Source organism: Dreissena polymorpha, chromosome 12 (genome assembly GCF_020536995.1).
Source record: "Dreissena polymorpha isolate Duluth1 chromosome 12, UMN_Dpol_1.0, whole genome shotgun sequence".
In the NCBI taxonomy this organism is placed as follows: Eukaryota; Metazoa; Mollusca; class Bivalvia; order Myida; family Dreissenidae; genus Dreissena; species Dreissena polymorpha.
The window spans coordinates 4,976,759-5,001,094 of NC_068366.1; the positions used below are offsets into that span (position 1 = coordinate 4,976,759).

The 24,336-nt window shown below is 34.5% G+C and overlaps 1 protein-coding gene across 1 annotated transcript in view; it reads right to left on the reverse strand.

Moving 5' to 3' along the window:
* Window positions 1-12,862: 12,862 nt before the first annotated feature.
* LOC127853832 (probable methyltransferase-like protein 24) overlaps window positions 12,863-24,336 on the reverse strand; it is a 44,177-nt gene continuing 32,703 nt past the window's right edge. Inside the window, exons 3-5 of the mRNA XM_052388621.1 lie at window positions 16,579-16,653; window positions 13,723-13,861; window positions 12,863-13,141 (exon numbers count right to left, since the gene is read on the reverse strand). Of these exons, the coding sequence (XP_052244581.1) occupies window positions 12,863-13,141; window positions 13,723-13,861; window positions 16,579-16,653 (493 nt within the window). The remainder of the gene's footprint in view (window positions 13,142-13,722; window positions 13,862-16,578; window positions 16,654-24,336) is intronic.

A 24,336-nucleotide genomic window follows, 5' to 3' on the forward strand; every position in this document is an offset into this window, starting at 1 on the left:
TGTACCATACAAAATAAATCAATGTTGAATATAAGTATGTATGTGGTGATTTTTAACCTACCACCGTTGTTTACTTACGTTCATTTTTCTTTGGGTAAATTGTTCCTTTTAGTTAATATATTAAAAGCGTCCATTGATTTCCGGTAAGCATTGTTGACGTTTAATTCATTGTTGAAAATATGCCTAGAAATGTATCGTTGTATGTCGTTGTATGTTGTTTTTATATCCATTTGTTTAGTAAATGTTTATTCTGTTGATAAAGACCAGAATCTCATTATTATGCTTTATAATTAAGTCAAACCACTATTACGTAGATCTCAACTGTATCAATATGGAAATGTCCGAGTAACGCCGCATGAGCAGAAAGTATAAAAGGGCGCGTTTCTTCTATGAATAGTCAGTTGTACTGCCGACTTCGTCGAGTTAACATCGCGAAATTAGGTAATTAAATTATATTATTAACATACATTAGGGACTTTGGGCACATAGAGACTGGCTATCCTCTTCAAACGTTCTGAGAGCCTTGAAGTTGGATTCCTACCCCTTAGCAGCCCGGGTCGCTAATAGTTGATATATAAGTCACATACCTTCACACAACACTACAAGGCTCCATACCTAGGGTAACGAGTCACACAGACTCGGAGTCATAACGAAGTGTTCCGAGACACAGGTCTCCATACATAGTCTCGAGGTCATACGTCTCCATACATAGTCTCGAGGACATAGGTCTCTATACATAGCTCCGAGGCATAGGTCTCCATATATAGCTCCGAGACATAGGTCTCCATACAAAGCTCCGAGACATAGGTCTCCATACATAGACCCGAAGACATAGGTCTCCATACATAGACCCGAAGACATAGGTCTCCATACATAGACCCAAGGCCATAAGCGTAAATAGTGGGGTTCGAGGTCATAAGAATATAGCAATTGATTACATTTGATTTACTGTTCCAAACCAATTATTATATTAATAACCAATCATAAAGCAAGGTAGCTTGAGGAAAATTATATACTATTGTATTGTGCTTTGGGTTATTGTCTGAACCATACTATAAAGACCGACGCTCGGTCGAAGACACGTTACAAAACTTGGTGGCAGCGGTGGGATAGCAGGATATCAGACCGTTATCCGTTACCTACAGCAACAGTATGGCGTCAGGCGGAGACCGAGAGCTCGATGCGTTGTATGAAGAGCTAGAGCAACTTCGAATACAAAACCAGAGACTCAGACTAGAAAGTGAGATCTCCGGGCTACAGCTAGAAATGGATAACATGGACACAGGGTCGACCGACCGCAAAAGACTGTCTCGAGGGGCAGGTATGAAACAAGAATCGTCAAGCCCATGTTTCTCAGAACACACTCGAGCACCAGACCCGAAATATGCTGAAGATACCCCGAAGTATGTGACCAAAAGACGGAGTACATCGCGACCCCAGTCGGAGACCCCGAGCAAGGAGCGTACCGCTATAATGAGACCTGCGACATATGATGGTTCGGGGTCCTGGTCCGATTATAAAGCACATTTCGATGCTTGTTCAGAATTAAACAGATGGACTGAAAAAGAGAAGGGACTGTACCTTGCCGTATCGTTGAGAGGTCAGGCACAGGGTGTATTTGGGAATTTGTCCAAACAATGCAATTACTATACAGAGCTTGTGATAGCTTTGCAAGAAAGGTTTCAGCTGCCCAATCAAACAGAATTGTACCGGGTGCAGCTTCGAGAACGAAAACAGCGTGCATCGGAAAACTTGTCAGAACTAGCGCAGGACATCAGAAGGCTGACAAATTTGGCTTACCCTACTGCCCCAGCCGATGTTAGAGAAACCCTTGCAAAAGAGCAATTTTTAGATTCGCTAGATAGCGTAGAGTTGAGGATACGAACCAAACAGGCTAGACCATCGAGTCTGAATGATGCTGTGCGTCATGCAGTCGAAATGGAAGCCTACTACAAAGCTGAGCAAAAGCACCTTGCCTCAAGTCAGGTGCTGACAACAAGTATAGCGGAGGGCGATAGCCAGATCAAACACCAGAACGACCTCAAGTCCTTGCAGTCTGCAATTCAACAGTTACAAAACGAGTTTCGTGAGTGGAAACGACAAAGTAATAGTGCCTCGAGATCATTTCAACCTAGGAATACGAGCTCAGATAGACCACGGAATAACTTCCGAACACCTCGATGGAACCCAAGGCGCACTAATGTTCCCAGGTATAATAATAGTCAAAGGTCAAATACGAATGCGTCACATAAAATGGACCGAAGTACAGGTGACAAGGGTGGTGAAGTTAAGAAATCCGCTTTCAATGGGGCCGGCTTATTCTTCGTAACAGCACACATCGATGGTTCTGCTGTAAGCTGTCTTATAGACACAGGAGCTACACTTTCGCTGATGTCAACACAGACCTGGAGTATGATTTGTGGCAAGTGTACCGAACTCAAATATTTTGACAAGGACATTTTCGCGGCTTGTGGAACGCCGCTTAATATCAAAGGTCAAACCACGCTAGACCTACGCATTAATGGGAAAACCTACCCAATCACGACGATAGTAGCAGACATTGATGGAGAAATCATGCTAGGTCTTGACTTTTTCAAGCAGTATCAGTGTCATATTGACTTGGCATCAGAGCAGATACTAATTAATGGAGACAGGTGTTCTATCAAAAGCAAAGGAGCTTCAGTATGCGCGGGTAGTACACCAGCGTCGTTTGATTTTAAGATAGAGCATAGACCACGTCGGTTGCATGGAAATGCTGATGATCTAAATTGGAGGCAATTTAGACAGTGCGGTGAATATTGTCCTGACACAAGAGATGTAAAACCTACAGTGGATATCATCGAACAGAGGAAACCCCAGGATGCTGATATAATATTAGATATTGTCTCAGCTCAGAACGCTGATGCAGATGTTTCACGTCTGAAGCAGTGGATCCTGGATAATGCACGACCAAATAATGCTGACGTTGCAAAATGCAGTCTTTTCCTCAAGACACTACTTAATCAATGGGAGCGTCTCGAAGTTAGAGATGATTTAGTAGTGCGGAAATGGGATGTGTTTGGGACCAATATTGTGTATTGGCAGGTCATCGTTCCGTTCAAACAAAGGCGAGTTGTGTTGAAAAACATGCATGGTATCAAGGCACCAGGACACCTTGGTATTAAGAAAACGTTTGAAAAGATTAGACAACGATATTACTGGCCTGGACTTCGACATGATGTGAAAATCTATGTGAGCGGTTGTGACGTTTGTGCTAAACGCATGAGTCCTGCTCGATCAAAAAGGAGGACCATGGCGAAAACGAAGACTATCGCAAGTACTAGCACCTCGTTTTCAGTATGCAAAAAGGATGTACCGGTTACGGTTAGCTTCCGAGACCATATTATGACGTGTACCTTGAAGAGACTCGCATGCAAGACGTGCGGAGTGAACTTCAAGAAGGTCGTATACCTTAAACGACATTATGCCCGAACGGGGCACGATAAAGTTTCGCAAGGCAGTGACAAGGGATGTTGTTATGAGTCTGCCAGTGCTTGCGCGAATGCAGTGAATGATAAGGAAGATCAAGGCGAAAGTGACTTGGATTCCGATCCCGAGATCAGTGTGGACGAGAAGGGCTCTTCTTCAGACGAAGATAGTGACTTTGAGTTAGGTAGGACTGTTAGAAAGAGAACGGCTCCCACTCCTGTTCAAGCGCCGGTTAAGCGAGCCAAAGGTTCGGAGTCTGAACATCCTGGACCCAGTTGTCAAGTCAAAATCCTTGATGAACAGTGTAGAGGCATTGATAAGGTAGAGACTGGGAAGTGGTTGCGTAGTAGCGGCGTTCGAGCGGATTACAAACCGAAGGGAGAGAATGCCGTTCAAGTCGACAGTGTTGTCCAAATGAACAAAAGTACGCAGGATGCAGTTATCGTTGCTGAAAGGGGGACACAGACACGAGACATCGTGCAAATGCTAAATGAATGTCAGTGCAACAAATTGCACAAGTGCAATTTTTGTGGAATATATTTCGAGGATATGGCCATGTACTTCATCCACCAGGGTTGCCATACCAATGGACAGCCTTGGAGGTGTAATGTGTGCGGACACACATGTAATGACAGGCAGTCATTCTTCATTCATGTCACAATGCAACACAGTGCTTAGACTGTGAAATATGATTGTTTTATTTTCTGTTAATCATTGACACTTAGGTAAAGTGCATATTACTGTTACAGAGTATTAAAGAGTATCATGTTTTGTTAATTTTTGGTGTTCTTTTAAGACTGCTTTGATTTGCCATGTTATGTTGTTTAAGAAAAACAAAATATATATATATAAATACATGAATAAGCGGGACGCTTAAAATCGGAGGCGTGGGTAATGTGGTGATTTTTAACCTACCACCGTTCTTTACTTACGTTCATTTTTCTTTGGGTAAATTGTTCCTTTTAGTTAATATATTAAAAGCGTCCATTGATTTCCGGTAAGCATTGTTGACGTTTAATTCATTGTTGAAAATATGCCTAGAAATGTATCGTTGTATGTCGTTGTATGTTGTTTTTATATCCATTTGTTTAATAAATGTTTATTCTGTTGATAAAGACCAGAATCTCATTATTATGCTTTATAATTAAGTCAAACCACTATTACGTAGATCTCAACTGTATCACTATGGAAATGTCCGAGTAACGCCGCATGAGCAGAAAGTATAAAAGGGCGCGTTTCTTCTATGAATAGTCAGTTGTACTGCCGACTTCGTCGAGTTAACATCGCGAAATTAGGTAATTAAATTATATTATTAACATAAATTAGGGACTTTGGGCACATAGAGACTGGCTATCCTCTTCAAACGTTCTGAGAGCCTTGAAGTTGGATTCCTACCCCTCAGCAGCCCGGGTCGCTAATAGTTGATATATAAGTCACATACCTTCACACAACACTACAAGGCTCCATACCTAGGGTAACGAGTCACACAGACTCGGAGTCATAACGAAGTGTTCCGAGACACAGGTCTCCATACATAGTCTCGAGGTCATACGTCTCCATACATAGTCTCGAGGACATAGGTCTCTATACATAGCTCCGAGGCATAGGTCTCCATATATAGCTCCGAGACATAGGTCTCCATACAAAGCTCCGAGACATAGGTCTCCATACATAGACCCGAAGACAAAGGTCTACATACATAGACCCGAAGACATAGGTCTCCATACATAGACCCAAGGCCATAAGCGTAAATAGTGGGGTTCGATGTCATAAGAATATAGCAATTGATTACATTTGATTTACTGTTCCAAACCAATTATTATATTAATAACCAATCATAAAGCAAGGTAGCTTGAGGAAAATTATATACTATTGTATTGTGCTTTGGGTTATTGTCTGAACCATACTATAAAGACCGACGCTCGGTCGAAGACACGTTACATGTATATATTATTGATCATAAAAGCATTGCACATACGAAAATTAATTAGTAAGTGCTGAACTGCATTATATAAGAAAATTGATTGTTCAGAGTTTAGAAAACACTTATGTGATAAACATTTTTTTATTATGAGATGTCAGTTCATATTTTAACAAGTAACATGGGACCATATTTTTTATTCTTCTTATGATTTAATTGTTTTTTTTTGTGTAAATTTTGAACTCGTACTTTATGCTTTTTGACAAGTCCATATTTTGAAGGGATAATGTTGTTGTTTTTTTCTCACAATGAAAGGTAGGCCTATATCGATTAAGCTCTATATGCATACTTTGTTTAAATCGTTTATTTTTTTATTAATACTTTCAAGGACTAGATTCTGACATGTAATTTGAATAGGTATGCTTGGTCTGCTTTTACGAATAATCTCAGCAACAAATTTAATAATTTCTTGGGTATAAGGACAGTACCAGAACACATTTATTTCAACTTCAATGTTACAAAATGTACATAGATTATTCGCAACAATTTTCATTTTTATCATATGGGAATTTATTTCCAATATTCTGTGGACTATTCTGCATTGGAGCCATCTGGCATGTACTTTCTTAGTAAGATTGAATACGAGTAGATGTACTTTTTCCAGTCAAAATTGAAAAATTCTGAGTTCCATTTTGTATGACAAGCCGGAATGTCATTGTTTTGAATTAATATTTTATAAATATGTTTCTCTTCTTTTGGGCTAATTACTATTTTTAATGTAAGTTTGTTATATAGGTCGTGTAGTTTTTTTGTGTTAAAATTTGGCAGGTTTTCAAATTTGTCAATATATTTCTTTATTATGTTTATTAATCCTTGGTAGAGAAGAGAATTTACATTTGTTCCAACCTGTATATCCAATGATTTTTTTGAAATAAAACAGTTTCTTTCTGCCATAATATCTCTCGCAAACCGAATACGATAATTCACACACATGCACTTTTTTTAAAGTACACAATTGCAGTGCACTACATATGTGTTTGTTGTTCAGTTATTAGTCAAAATTATTTACAAACCTATTTTAAGGAATATGTTTTAAAGCACATAAACAAATACCAGTATGTACCACTCGATACAAGATGCTTTGTTGAAATAAAGGACTCATTATATCTTAAATTAACAACAACTTAAACAATTGGATACCTACCACAAAATCAATGATAAAACATTTAAAAAATGCGCTTGACAATGTCGTAGGGGTAGTTCTAGTATTTTTCACGCACCAAAAACAACGTGTTTTATGTTCATTACACCTCAATTAATTCTAAATATTTGATATTTATACAAACATATAATAAAACACTTAAGCATATAATATTTTGTGAAAAGAATGCTTCCTCCGGGATGCAGTACAGATTCATATTTAGGGATTAGCTTTGAATGAAAAACTCAAAAGCAATCAAATTATTTAAATGTAGTTCTCAAACGTTGCAATTTGTTTTTTACTTTAATGAGAATGAAGCGAAACAAATGCAAAGCCATTTTGGTTCGAATCGTTTGTTATTGATAAACAATTATGAATGGAAATTCTTTTAAGAGCTATAAACATTTTAACCAAATTGAGTAACACTAGAATAAGAGAGAAATATTATAAATGTTATAAAGCAAATAAGAAAAAAAGAAATATGAAAATGATATTGTCTTTTGTTGATTGAAAGCCATCATTAAAATCAATTAGACCACACAGAATAGCTCTGACTGATGTCGCGGATTTTTAAAGGATAACAAATGAAAATAACCTGTACAGATATAATCGTACTATCAAATTTAAGCCTCAACCCAACACAATTGGTGATGTCAATTTCAAAAGTCAATATCAAATTTGATCTTAAATGCTTATTAATAAATAGTGTTGTCGCATAAGAAAATTACATAATTTTATATAATAAATACGAGAAAGGCAAATTAATGACGATATGCCTATTCCATTTGTACTAAAAAAACAACTTATAATAAATGTAAACAAAGTATTCTATGTTTATTTTTTCACCAATCTGGTTGAACGTCAACATCCGTGTTGTACGTTTCGTCTTCCACGTTCATTATCAAGGTCGGCTTGCATACCTGAGCTTGAAGTAAACTTTGCAACGACGGAATGGTCAGAGAAGACTTGAAAGAAGGTTTTGCCCATTCGTGTTATTCGATTGCCATAGCAGTAACGATGCTATTACAAAGTAACCCGTTTTCGTTCAGGTGTGGCAGAACGATAAACTCGGAACCTTCTATATACATTTTCATTAGAACTTTCTCCGGACGAAGCGGTTGAATGGATGCACGAATGAATTCTGCTAAATCCATCGTCGGAACGTCATACTTTGTCATAGTCTTCTTATTGTTAATCGCTGTATCAAGGATCCCCGCACCCCAGTCCAAATCAAAGTTTTTCTCTGAATAAACTGTTACGGTTTCTCCAGTCCTATTTGATACGGCGTAATTCTCAAAACTCACTGACAGTATCTTCTTTATGTAAGACTTTTCAATGTGTTTCAGTCTGGTCATGTGTCGAGGGTTCGCTTCAAATCCAAACTAGCAGACATCTTGTCGTCGATATCTTCGTGAAACAGGTCCAAAATATTCGTCGAAATATTTTAAAAACGGTGCATTAGGATACAACCAAGGTTCATATAGTTTGACTTGAACGCCTTTGATACTTTCCAGATCCAAAAATACAAAACGACATTTCCTTTTACTATTTTCATGATCAACATCTTTTCTACTTTCCGAGAAATAGCTTTGATCAGTCTCTGTCCTAGTACTCAAACGTTTTGATAAAAGGTATAAAATACTACTCGCCATCAATATGCAAGCTATAATAAATGTTTTACTCTTTAATCGTAAACACAACCCGTTTGCTGGCATTCTCATTTGGAGTGCATTACCATCAAACTAAACCTTCAGGATGAAGTGTTGTTGTAAGCTGTTCAAACAATTCTAGCAATTTAAGTTTGTACAGATATCTTCTCATGCGCATCAGACCCATCAACTATTCACTGATTCAACTGACCCGGTAAATGTACAAAATCTACCGGAGCCTATTATAAGATACTTGCGTGTTTTGGTTAGCTATTTTGCGTTATGAGATAGGTCTTATGACTAAGTTAACATGTCGTTCTTTTAATGCGATAAAATGCAAAAATGCGGCATCAAAGCATACCAATGACGGACAATGACGAAAATGACAACGCTGTTTAAGTTGGCGTAAGTAATTTATTACCTTTATTATACTTGATAAATATTAAGCATGGGCGTCACATAATTTGATATTATTTCTTCTTTATGTGAAAAGCCATACCTGTAAAGTGTACACATATAAATCGTAATTATACAATACGAAATTGGATTATCTACTCATGATGGCAAACGTATTGTTGCCACACAAAATCATACACTATTGAAAAGGCATGCTTATTCACGAAGCCCGTGAACATGGTCTGATCTATGATGTTGGAACATGGTCTGATCTATGATGTTGGAACATGGTCTGATCTATGATGTTGGAACATGGTCTGATCTATGATGTTGGAACATGGTCTGATCTATGATGTTTGAACATGGTCTGATCTATGATGTTGGAACATGGTCTGATCTATGATGTTGGAACATGGTCTTATCTATGATTTTGGAATATGGTGCGATCTATGATGTTGGACAATTGGATAATCTGCCGCAGCCATGTAGTTTCCTTGCATATTTTAAGATATGTTTGACACATATAATCACGCTGTATTGTTTATGGTTGTGCATGTGGATTCATTAGAATTACCCTGTAACAGGAGTGAACTATAATATATCTGAAATACTATAAGCATAGAAGCAGTAACACACTGTTAAATTTTTGAATTACGAGTTCTTATATATAGTTATTTATTTATTTATTTATTTAAATTTAATGTCATTAGCACATACAAATATATGACCCATGAGGCATAGAATGTATCACAGATTTCAAAGAATTTAGACTAGGTGATTTAAAATTCTTATTCAAGAGCATCAAATAAAACGCTGTTGCGGTCTGCATACTTTTAACATTTTAACATTAACAATCCATAATAGTTATTTTGTTGTGTGTGAAAGAAAACAATAGAGTTTTGCCTAGTGAAGTTAGTACTTAACAATAAAAAATTACGACGTCGAAACGGGTATACATCATACCATAATGCTTTAAACAACATCTGAAATGAGCGCAAGTAAACCTGTCAATACACTGGTTATCGTTCATATGGAAAGGTTTAGAACTAAAAACATATATTAAGCATCCCGATATAAAAAGATACACATTTTGACCCTGAAGCAATTACTGTTCGGAAGATTAACCGGCTTAAAAGACGCATAAACATAGCAAACTGAACCAAATCTGTTTAAGGATACGACAAACTGAAACCTTTTGGCCTGTGTGTGTACGGGGCTTTTGGCGGCTACATTTTTGGCCTGTGTGTGTACGGTGCTATTGGCGGCTACAGCAGCGTGATACGTTAGTTAGAAATTTAATATATTTATAACAACCCCGCAGTATGACAAATAACATCGTGTGCACGTCGAATGATATTTGTTTCACGTTCCTAGTTAAAGGCTGACTTTACAAATAGATTAATTGGAAAGAACAGCTAATATCATAAACTGCATTCCATAGTATGTAAATAGATGCAAATGGAAAACATGATTTGATGTGCTTTTCTTTAAGAATTTTGTAGTCATACATTTGAAAAGAAAGTCGATGAAACCGATGTTGAGGTTCGCTGCAAAAGTACTGCTGGCGCATTGCTATACGCTCTCAAGAATGTTCATTGATATATATATATATATATATATTTATATCAAGTAAAGTTTATAACTATTTGTATAATTAGTTTGACATTGAAAGGGAAGGAATCAGCTGCAAGGAGGAAAAATCACATCTCTGCATTACTGGCTCTCTAGAGTTATACACGGAACAACTGGAGCTCATTATACGGAAACTATCGAATAATTAGGCGCATGGCGTCACATTAAATTGCATTAATTATTCTCAACCTTTGTCACACTGTATTATTAATGACTGTTACATGGAGATGTACAATAATGTATAGACGATGTTAACATGTTCATAAAATATGTATGACATCGAGCAGTTTGAAAAAGCAGTATTATTTTAGATCGATGTTCATTTTCGATCGATGATAATTGTTCTGTTCGATGCAATGGAAATTGGATTTCAAACATCTTGGAAAGCATTTATTCAATATCGATCGATGGCATGTCACGCACAAAAGACCCGTGTTTGTCGCACTGAGGCCAAGATCACTCGCACGGTCATGTTGTGCCTTTCCAAGCTGCATCTAAGCATACATACATGTTGATGGATGCTATGTAATATTTAAGAAATAATCCACGGGTAACCGTTGGTTATTGCGGTAAAAACCAACGGTATGGAGTTCCGATGCGTAGGAATTAAACCACGAGGGCGTAGCCCGAGTGGTTTGATAACAAGCATCGGAACGACATACCATTGGTTATTACCGCAATAATCAACGGTTACCCGTGGATTATTTCGATTCTAACACGTTTTCATTAATAAGTTATCCGCGATTTAAAGGTTATAAATGAGAATTATATTAACCGACGTCCTCCACTTTTCCGCGAAAACGTGACGTCACCACAACAATTACAATCAAATGACGTCGTCTTCATTCATAAAATGTGCGCGGACAATCAAAGTGACGTCACTTTAAACAACCGTTGGTATATCGGGGTTATAACCAACAGTAGTTTTTCTTCTTTGTATATATGAACAAGTCACGTGCCGTGTTAGAATGTGCATTTGATCACTACAATAAGCGAGTAGATTTACAGTTTACAGTTCCCAGTTTATTTGATAATACAGTAGACAATAAACCCATGAGTATACATGAAATGTCAATACAATGTACATAAAACAAAGTCACAGGTCATTCAAATTTTAAACAAAACAAAAAACCATTACATCGTCAAAACAAAAATAGTAGGTGTTTTAGAGAAGACAATATACAGCGAGAGGCGTTGCATAAATATATACTAAAATCATACCCTAATCGTAATATGTATTATAAGTATTTCTTATTTACCATGCTTTATAAATAAACAAAGCTAAATTCTTTACAATATTACTATTTTGAGCGGTCAATAAATCTATACACTTTAACATATTTGGTCTTACGTAATAACATGGTTTTAAATTAGCTTTTCTTGCATCAGTATATAATGTACAGTCCATAACAAAGTGGTATTCATCTTCTAAAAAATTGCACTACTATAAGCAAGTTTGTATTGCATTTTACTTAAAATATCACCCTAAAACACTGCACAACATTTTATGGTGATTGTCGCTTGATCAATCCGTGAACCATTTTTAGTTTCTATGTCAATATCCCTATGTATATCCGCGCCAGAAGTGTTGAACTGTCGTGATCTGAATTCGCTTTGAGCTTATACTCTCTGCACTCACACTAGTCATGAACCCAAAATAGCTCTTTGCGCTGGGTTGTTACTCCCTCTGTAGTATTAATGTAATATGTTAATAAATTTGTTCATGCATATTCCTACTCAATAAAAAACAAATTACCCAAACAAACCACAATATTTATTACAAAAAATTACTTTTTTTACCCATTTTAGTACACAACTGCAAACAAATGCACATAAAATACGAAACATATCACACTAATATAATGTAATAAGAGATTAAAAAGGTAATTTCATATATATCAGAGATATATCATTAACGAAAGAATGAATTCATCAAGGCAAGACGGTGGGCGATCACGTGTTATCTCGCGGCCCTGTGTTATCTGGCGTTATCACGCGGGACAGCGTGTTCGACCGCTTGATTATACTCAATTCATTGTTTAAATGAACACACACCACTCTCAAGCATAGTGAATTATTATCTTAATTTCTCTTTTTTTCACGCATGTATTAATGTATTATAATATGGATCAAGTTGAGCTTAAAATATGCTTAAGTGAATACAATATTTTTTCTGTTCTGTCCATTACAATAATAATGATTTTTATGAATGAAGGCAGTAAAAATGAAAAAAAAATTGATGAAAAGGGTCGATATAAAAGACAGCTTTAAACAATAAAACATGATATACGATTAATACATGATATACATCACTTAAATATCTCCTGTCATGCTAAAAATACTTAATATAAATTCGATAATGATTACCAAGTGGTATTGTTGAGTTAAAAAAAAGTTTTTCCCACCAACACAATTATGATAAATTTTATAAATATTTCACAATAAAACAATATACACACGATATTGTAAATCGTTTGTTAGAAACAATATTGTAAGAAACAATATGAATATGAGTGTCTAAATGTATATGATATCAAAAAACAAATAACACAACACCATAATTCAACTTATTTTTATAACCATGCTTCAAGGCTCCTAACTGTAGAGAACGTTGATCAATGAATTCTCATTCAATTTTGTCATAGACCCTTCTATCCCGGCAATTATGTTTCTGTCCCTCATGAATATCCGAAATCCTCTGTCATACAGTTGTCTAAGGGCAGATAACTGCAAGTTTCCTGGAATTGCACCATGCATGAAGTGTGTCTCAACAGCAAACTGTCTGACGTCATCAAGGTCTCCTGCGGGAATCATTTGCAGCATGGAATTCCATTCAAACGACTCTATGTCCATCTTTAAGATGTCAATCGTTTTCTGTGCAAAACAAACATCATGTGTCAACGTACTAATAATTTAATAAAGAACAATCATTAAGTTGATTCTCATTAAATAGTAAAGATATTATTAGAAAATACTAGTATTTTATTACTGGCAATTATTTTATATTGAATCTTTTAAATAAGAATATCGTTCTCTCGACTTAGAATCTCGTTTTCTCAAATCGCTTTTTCTTAGGAAGAAAATAGTTGACGAACAGTGGACGTCGTCTCTGTGTCACAGTAAATTTCAGATAAAACGTATACGAATAATATTAAATGAATAAATCTTTTGCTATTGGAGATGTATAACTTTGTCAAGTGTATTTGTTTTTATTTTAACTTCAGACAACTAACTTCCGAGATACAAATTAATATATAATAACCATTTAGTTTCTAAAGAGTAATTGTAAACAGATGATTTCTCGTTTATGCGCATTATGTGTTTTGTGTTGCTGCTGTTTATCTTGTTTGTATGTTTTTGTTTACATTTTCCGTAGTGCATACACAACCAACACAATGATTAAGTTCAGAATATATGTATGTTAGTTAACACTTTGACGATAAGATGTTGTTTACATTCGAGTGACCGAGATCATTTCTAATGGTTTTCAGAGTTTTCATCTTCCAGCCTTGCTTGTCGACCGTATTCTCTCCAGAAAGTCCCCAATTGTAAAACCAGACATGGTCTGAAATGCGTTTCGACTTCATCTTCATGCTGCCAACAAAACATGAGATACAGAATGTGTTGTTTCCATTAAACAAAGTAATTGTATTTAAATACGGGTTTATTATGGAACGCCAAAGCTGCCTTAACATGAAAACATATATTTCATTACTATATATATAATTATATGATGTTGAATATATATTATATGATGTTACTTTGGCATCAAACGTTGTTAATTAATGAAATTATGAGGATATTCCACCATTATATGATGCTCACGGTCCATGATATGATTCTTATTGTCCATCATATGCTGCTCATTGTCCATTATATGATGATCATAGGCCATTATATGATGCTCACTCTCCATAATATGTTGCTCATTGCCCATTATATGATGCTAATTGTCCATTATACGATGCTCACTCTCCATTATATGTTGCTTACTCTGCATCATATGATGCTCATTTTCCATTATATGATGCTCACTCTCAATTATATGATGCCCACTCTCCATTATATGATGCTTACTCTCAATTATATGATGTTCAATCTCAATTATACGATGCTCACTCTCAAGTATATGATACTCACTCTCAATTATACGATGCTTACTCTCCATTATATGATGCTCACTCTCCATTATATGATGCTCACTCTCAATTTTACGATGCTCACTCTCAATTATACGATGCTCATCGTCTATTATATGATGCTCACTCTCCATTATATGATGCTCATTGTTCATTATACGATGGTCACAGTCCATTATATGAATATCATTGCACATTATATGATTCTCATTGTTCAATGTATGACCGATTATGATGTCTGATCCTTTTGCTATATTCTGGTGCTAGTTCTTTATTTTATGCTCATTATTTATAATTATGCAATGCTCAGATTATGATTGGGGGACTGGAGGCTATTTAAATTTCTATGCTGATGAATTGTTATTGCCGGGTGTTATTGTTAAGGCTGACTTGTTCATGGTGATGTGAACGTTTTAATCGATAGGATAGATACATGTGGATGACCGAGTTCATTGTGTGACAAGTGTGTCAACGATTCAAACTCGAATCCCTGGCCAACAAAAAAAAATGCTAACAGTGTATGGAGGATAATTTCTTGCAACACTTTTTCGACCATTTTTCGGACGGCCATGCTTTTTTAGTAAGCTAACAACAAAGGGAGGCAACCGTGCAGATATGCACATGTTCATAAGACGGCTAATATAAACATGATGCCGCGAATTTAAATCTTAGATCAATGCAAAACTTATATTGGTATTTAGGAATATTTAAAAATACGTTTCGACCATCTTTTCTACATAGAATCCTCCCCTTATATATTCATGTAATTTACATGTTTATAGGAGAACTGAGACGCTTGATAAAAAGCATGTGCTTGCTCGCGCTACTAATACAGTAAATGATTCACTTTGCCGAGAAATACACTTGTTCTACGTTCGACCATCGTATAATGAAATTTGCACATCATATAATGAAAAATGAGGATCAGATAATGGGGAATGAGCATCATATACTGAACAGTGAGCATCATATAATGAAAAGTGAGCACCATATAATGTAAAATGAGCATCATATAATTGAAAGTGAGCATCGTATAATTGAGAGTGAGCATCATATAATTGATAGTGAGCATCATTTAATGGAGAGTGAGCATCATATAATGGAAAGTGAGCATCATATAATGTAAAATGAGCATCATATAATTGAGAGTTAGCATCATATAATGGAGAGTGAGCATCATAGAATGGAGAGTGAGATTCATATAATGGAGAGTGAGCATCATATAATGTACACTGAGCATCATATAATGGAGAGTGAGCATCATATACTGTACAATGAGCATCTTATAATTGAGAGTGAGCATCATATAATGGTATATAATGGAGAGTGAGCATCATATAATGGAGAGTGAGCATCATATAATGTAAAATGATCATCATATAATGGACACTAATTATTATGTAATGTACAGTGAGCATAATATAATGAACAATTAGCATTATATAATGGACTGTTAGCATCATATCATGGTAAATTATCATCATAATATCATTAATTATTGACGTATAATGCCAAAGTAACATCATATAATGTAAAATCAACATCATATACTGATAAAGATAGTCATGAAATATACTTTGTCATGTTAAGGCAGTTATGGCGTTCCATAGTTTATAATGCTACATTTATAACCGTTTTTAAATTTGATGTTTTAAACGTGCTAATTTATGTTCATAATTATAATTTACAAAGATCCTAAATAAAAAATAAAATTAAATAGTACTCATATGAAACTTCCAGATTTTTCAAATGGTTTAAGTAATATATCCATGTCATTAAGCAATTAAAAGATCCTTGTGAATACAATAATCTGTGAACAAGTCACGTTAAGTTACGCGTAATTGACAACTGTTCAGTGATACGGGTCAGTTAATAAATTTTGGGGGGGGGGATAACTCGAGTCAAATTTATATACATATTTACAATGTTGTATCATCACGCACTCGGTCAGTTAAAAGCCATGTAATAGCAAATAATTTTTTTAATGAATATCATTCTTTATTAATAAACCATAATGTAACCAATAGTTGTATTTTAATGTTTGATTAGTTTGGAGAATTCGTTACATAATGCAAGTCGGTTAAGGTGCATGTTAATCTCCTTTACAGTATATACATACAATGTTGCGTTGAGTATTCAGTGCCTTATCCCTAAACAAATACTCATTCTTACCTCGGATCAAAGCAGAACACATCGCATCCAAACATTTTTACTGCTTCGTTGTCAAACGAGAAGTCATTGTTTATGCTGAAATAGAATTTACATTTATTGAGAATATTCATTGCATCAAACTATTAAGCTGAACTCGTTTTCTTGCAAATATTCTGAAATTTGTTTGTTTAATATCAGATCGAATAAATATATACTGTGTCATAAAGAACGTTCTGATTTGCGCTCGCCTTATTAAGAATTTCGTGTGTTTATACGTTGATATCAGTATAAGTTGTTTTCGTTTTCTTGAAGATGAAATTGTCAATTTGTTTATGCATATACTATACGCACATGCTGCACTTATTAGAATGAGTGTTTATGCTAATGTACACACTGCCGAACGAGTATAATATGCAAACATCTGAATGTATACACACTATACAATCTTCCAGAATATTAATGTACATCCATTCGCGAAAGTACATTCTAATTGTGCATCCGCTTGAATTACGATACACTATGATTCGACACCACAAATGATTATTAACTTTACACCCCTCTGTGCTATAACCTTATTAGCGTATGTTTGTACAATTAAAATAATGTGCAACCACCCGAACGAGTATATGATGCATGGAGCTCTCGGCCTGTAGCGTTCGTCAGCACATATCTCTTTTCCCCCGTCCGTCAGCTTCCCCACCCGGACCACATCCTTGCACAGCGTCTGCAGGCGGTTTGTATACCTTCAAAACGAGAACACTTAACGGAGGGCAATAAAAGATGTAGCGGACAAGAGAGCAAAATATGCCTACGTCTCCTGGAGACCTTACAGGTTCCTCGGCGTACTTACAACGGTCTTAAAGTTTCTTATGACTATCTACTACAACTTTGTATGGACGTTTCTACGCCGTCGCTGGCTGTCTGTTTGCTCTCCTCCTTAAATCGAAGTGATAATGCCTTTATGCGTTCACAATCCTTAAAGTGGAAATGCATGAGTGCAGGGGCTAAATACGATTCTAATCAAGCAACGAACCATCATATAACTTTAGCAATTCTACTTGTTTCGGAAAAGAAACATTAGGGAAGGGGTTAGCGGAATACGGACAATACGAACAATACACAATTTAAAAAGTAATTCTTATTATATATAGTGTTTGGCAAACGATGTCAACAGAAGCGGTGTTCATTTTTATTGCACCTGTTCTGACTTTTTCCAGAACTTACAAACTCAACTCAACCCAGATCGACAGGATTGTAATGGACATAAGTAATTATTGTAACTAATCAATTTGAAAACAACGAACACACTTCCAATATATCTGCTTCCATTGCGTATTGGACATGTTCTTCAGCTCAACGTCACTCGGGATCATGTAGTCACGTGATTCCTCTACTTTGGGTAACGCATTCTGTTTATCTTTCTGCATCTAAAATCATCACAGTTTAAAAGCATGTCTTAAATTATCGACAATGGTAGCCAACAGTCGTATCTTTAGTTTGAGGAACCTAATCAATTTTATCATACCACCACATTGATATCCGCCTGATATAACGTTGCCTGATATATTTTGTTATATCACGGTCAAAAGGAAGTCCTTATATCAGTCATGTGTGGAGGATGGTCATATGACTCGGAATCAACTATAAAGTAATCATTTTAGTAAAATCCAATCATATTCAACAAAACAAACAATTTGATACCAAGATGTAATATAATACCAAGTGTCTGGTCCAGGAACGGTGCCATCTCCTACAAAGACGCAAGAGACGTGGTTCATCGCGTAGAATGGGAGGACTATCAGCACTGGCTTAATCTACCGTGGCCTAAAAATAACATTGATACCTCAAAGAACATTTACCTAAAGTGTTGATAGAGTAAAAATTAAAATTACATTGCTTGCGCTATTCTTTGTACACTTCATACTAAAGGTGCTAAATTAACAAAAACGATCATGTGCTGTAAAAGTTTTAGAGGTGTAAAAGTGTTAAGGTTGTCAACGCTACTTTTTTCCGCACTTTACTTTGTACTCTCACTGGACTGACTTGTTAATAAATAAAGCTTATTGCACGAGTTGCACGAGGATCCCGTTTTTTTTATTGAGGCCGATCAATAAGATTGTTTACAGTGCCTGATAAAATTAGATACGATTACAATCTAGACACAGGTTAAATGTACTGAGCACTATAAAATGCCACAGGGCAAAAACATGGCAATTTTTATGAAAACAGAAATATGGTTTATCATTACTTTTAACACCTAAAAGAGTTTGTTGTTTTTTTTTCTTCTGTTTTTGTTTATCGCTGAAGAAAGAAACATACTCTCTTTTAGCAAGGCATTCTTCCTTTAAAAAAAAACAGTGGCCGTGCTGCATCTTTTATGAAAAAAAAGATGTGTGCCTTGGCCTTACTGTATTTCTTTGATTTTGTTAATTCTAATAATAACACATTCTCTCGTCACTACACACTAAGCAAACATAAGCAACCAAAATACATATTTTTATATCTTCATGTACAAACACTTCAATATAAGTATGCTTAATTGCCCAAGCATAAATGATATTTACTAGTGATGTATGTTTTATATAATCCTTAGCTTCGTTTTTTTGCCTAGACTTATGTCCATCTCTACTATTTATTGCAGTAATTGCCTAAAAAGTATATCGGGCGAAAATATCCTGAAAATAAATCAAGTCATATCGTTAGCATTGCTCTGTACTTTTAATTGATTAACGTTTTTGCAAAACAGTCTTTACTAAAACAGCATTACGGTATTACTTATACTGCAACCAATACATCTCCTTACTCGATCTTATATTAAAAATGTACATATATTGTGAGCTAATGATGTTCATTTATATAGTTTCCTTCTCGCTATTGCATAATGTAAACCTGATATGGTATAAACTAAGCGATGTTCACTATACATGTACTTCTTTTATTCTAAAAAATCTCATCATGATCTAATGTGTCATGGTGCTGTACATCTATAACATATTATTATATGCTAGCCTGTTGATTACACACCCCACTCCTTTATGCGCAATTCACGATGCTTTTTGTTTCGAAGCAAATTAATTGAAAGTAAATTTACGTGGAAACACTTATGAAAAACTGTAGTCACACCAAATAATTAGAAAAATGATAGAAATATAGTCAACATGTCTTATCATTTTTGAAATCAAATTAGAAATTGTGTGCATATCTCATCGAGGAAAATTTCTAAGCATCCTGAATTATATAGAGATACTAAACGAAATAGTTTTTCCCTTTTTTATTTAAATACAATTAAGTCTATTCAAATATTATACCTGAAAATAACCGTTAAAGGGCCACAACAGAGTAAAATCTCAAAAGGTTTTAAATGGCGAATATAACATTACGGTTCTTTTTATTAAGCTTATTACACGGAAAATGTATTCATAAATTGAAATAGAAAAAACAATTAATCTAATGTATCGTCTGTTTTGTTTGTTTCTTTTCGTGTTTACATCTAGACGTTCCTTGTTTTGAATTTTGACGTCATAATATGAACAATGTCTGTGTAATTAGAGTCTTTTCTCGTTGTGAATTTTGTTGTCATAATATGTTCAATGTAAATATTATAAAAGCTTGTTCTTGTTTGAATTTTGACCACATGATATGTTCAATGTCAGTGTATTGTCGTGAATTAAAATAGAAAAAAACAATTCATCTAGTGTATCGATTGTTTTGTTTTGTTCGTTTCCTTTCTTGTTTACATTCTGACGTTTCTTGTTTGAATTTTGACGTCATAATATGTTAAATGTCTGTAAAATAAGAGCTTTTTCTTGTAGTGAATTTTGTCGTCATAATATGCTCAATGTCAGTATTATAAGAGCTTTACTAAAATTTTCGATGTCAGTGTAACAAAAGCTTCTTCTTCGTCTAAAATTTGACGTCATAATATTTTTTAATGTCAGTGTATTAATAGCTTTGGCTTCTATGAATTTTGACGTCATAATATGTTCAATGTCAGTGTAATAAGAGCTTTCTCTTATTTTGAATTTTTGTTCAATGTCTATGTTATAAGAGCCTTTTCTTGTTGTGAATTTTGTCGTCATTATATGCTCAATGTCAGAATAATCAGATCATTTTCTTGTTTGAATTGTGACGTCATTATATGGTAAATGTCAGAGTAATAAAAGCTTCTTATTCGTCTAAAATCATAATATGCTTAATATCAGTGTAAAAAGAGTTTTTTTCTTGTTAGAAAATGTACGTCATAATATGTTCAATATCAGTCTAGTTAGAGCTCTCTCTTGTTTAAATTTCGACGTCATAATATGTTCAATGTCAGTGTAATGAAAGCATTTTGCTTGTTTTCAATTTTAACGTCATAATACATGTATGTTCAATGTCTGTAATAAGAGTCATAATATGTTTAATGTCAGTGTTATAAGAGCTTTTTCTTGTTTGAACTTTTACGTCATAATATGTTCAATGTCAGTGTAATTAGAGCTTTCTCTTGTTTTGAATTTTGACGTCATAACTATTTTGTTAATGTCAGTGTAATTAGAGCTTTCTCTTGTTTTTATTTTTGACGTCATAATATGTTCAATGCCAGTGTAATTAGAGATTTTTTTCTCCGTAACAGGTAGAGTGGTTCGGTTTAAAAAGACGCCACTGTTATTTTTGCTGATGTAAAATCCTGGTACTTGCCTACCAAACCTTCTTTCTTATGTTAGATTTTTTTCTTTTTCAATCAATATTACTTCCGTTCTGTACTAAAGTATGTTATTGTTTTTATAGTAGTATTGCAAACAATAAATTTTTGTCTCCTTTTTTTACCAAATATACTAACAACCAACTGGACTGGCGCGCAAAAACTTACCATAACCTTACTATCATCTGGTATGAATATTAACATATGTACTCTAAATGTAAAAGGGCTTAATAGCAAGGACAAACGCACTAAAATGTTCAAATGGTTAGACGAAAAAAAAAAACATATGTCTTTTACAGGAAAGTCACCTAACAATTACCTTAGCACAAACCTTGAAAAATGAATGGGACGGAGATATCTATCTTAGTGGACAACATACAAATAAACAAGGAATTGCTTTTCTGATCAAAAGCAATACAGGAATAACAGTGGATAACTTTAACGAAATAATAATTGGCAGACTAGCAAGTATAGATATAAAAATACACGAAACCCAGTTAACATTAATAAACGTTTACGGCCATAACATAGATGAATCTAAATTTTACGAAACGCTTCAATCCTATATAATAAGTAACCAAGATAAAAACATTATAATCGGAGGCGATTTCAATATTGTTCTTAACCCGTTATTAGATAAAAGAAGCGGAAACCTTTATACTCACTAAAAAAATAGAAACATTTTGAATAACATAATTGAAAACTACAATTTAATAGATATCTGGCGTACAGTTAATCCGAATGAGAGAAAATTCACCTGGCACTCAAATACAAAACCAACAATATTTTGTAGATTAGACTATTTTTTAATATCTGAGTCTCTTTGCAACATTATTGACAAATGTAGCATTAAACCAGGATTCATGACTGACCACTCTCTAGTTGAACTTAAACTGCACAACATACAACCTGAAAAAGGCCCAGGATACTTTAAAATCAATAACATTATATTATTAGATACACAATAACAAACGCAAATAAAACAAGAAATACTCAATACAGTTCAAAATAATAAAGATGCGAACCCAAACACCTTATGGGAAGTAATTAAAGGAAATATACGTAACACAACAATTAGATACACATCATTTAAACAAAAAGAAACACGCAAACTTGAAACTGAAACCATCAAAATCATTGAAACACTTGAAAAGCAATTACATGAAACAAAACCAAACGATACCAAAGACATTGAGAATGAAATAACATCAAAAAAACAAGTATTAGAAGGAATTTATCATACACAACTCAATGGAATTATGCTACGAGCACGTGCACAGCATGTTGAACACAGTGAAAAAAATACAAAATACTTCGCAAACATCGAAAAACGTAGAAGTGAACAAAAAACTGTACACAAACTAGTAGTTAATGGCGAAGATATAACACACAGAATTCAAATACTAGAAGAACAACGTTTATTCTTCGAAACCCTCTATAAACGAAAACATGTTGAAAATAACACCCTTTTTAAAAATACACATCATGCTTTAAATCAAGAAGAAAAACAACTGTGCGACGGATTACTTAATGAATATGAATGTGGATTAGCACTTAAAGAAATACAAAATAACACAAGTTCAGGATCTGATGGCATCACAGTCGAATTTTATAAAATATTCTGGAACGATATTAAAACACATTTAATTAATTCACTTTACTATTCATTTAACAACAAAAACCTAACTACGCTACAAAAACAAGGTATAATATGACTCATTCCAAAACCTGGAAAAAAACTAGAATCCTTATCAAACTGGCGCCCGATTAGTCTACTTAACAATGATTATAAAATTGCAACTAAAAGTATATCAAACAGAATCAAAAAAAGTATTACCATCAGTCATTTCAAGATCTCAATCTGGTTTTATTAAAGGACGATACATTGGTGAAAATGTACGTCTGATACAAGAATGCATAAATTATTTCAACCAACCAAACAATTCTGGCCTCATCTTTTTTGCAGACTTTGAAAAGGCTTTTGATTCACTAGACCATTCGTTTATATTCTCTTGCTTAGAAAATATGAATTTCGGTGAAAGTCTAATTAAATGGGTAAAACTTTTTTATACCGATATAAACAGTATAATAATTAACAATGGCTTCTTCTCAAACAGTTTTAACATCGAACCAGGGGTACGACAAGGATGTCCACTCTCATCCTCACTATTTATTATATGCATCGAGTATCTATCACACTATATCCAATCAAATAAACATATAAATGGAATATCGCTAGAACCTGACGAAGAAATTAAACAGTCCCTATTTGCTGACGACGCAACTTATTTTTTAAATGACAGTATTGACTCATTCAATAATCTTATAGAATCGCTTACCCTTTTTGGAATGGCATCGGGTCTTAAACTTAACAAAAGTAAATGCACTGTGCTACGAGTAGGTAAATTTAAACAAAGTAATATTCAACTTAAAAAAGAAATGAAATTCCACTGGACATCAGATGAAGCAACAACGTTAGGAATAACCTTTACAAACAATGAAAATGAAACAGTTCTGAAAAACAAACTGCCTAAATTACAAAATTTTTAAAATTGTTTAAAATCATGGCAGCATCGTAAACTTACACTAATCGGAAACAAACACGGTGTTGAAAACGTTTGCACTCCCTAACTTAATTTATACACTAACAGTTCTCCCAAACCCACCAAATGATATTATTAAAGATATGTATCAGAAATATTTAATTTCATATGGGACGGTAAACCTGATAAAATTAAGCGAACTCAGTTAATTCAATCTGTAGAAAATGGAGGTATCTAATTAACGGACATCGACTCATTCTTGAATGCAATCAAATGCAGCTGGGTTAAAAGATATCTAGATAATACCAATACAAGTAAATGGAAATTACTCTACCAGGAAATCCTAAAAAAATATGGTGACTCCTTACTTTTTGAATGTAACATCAGCAATACCATTTTGCATGAAATTGCAAACGAAAACATATTTCTGTCTAATGTTTTATCGGCATGGACAAATATTACTCATAATCTAGAAACCCAAATCACCATTAAAACTATTTTATGGAACAATAAAGACATAACTTCAAACAATAAGACTTTTTTCTATAAACATTG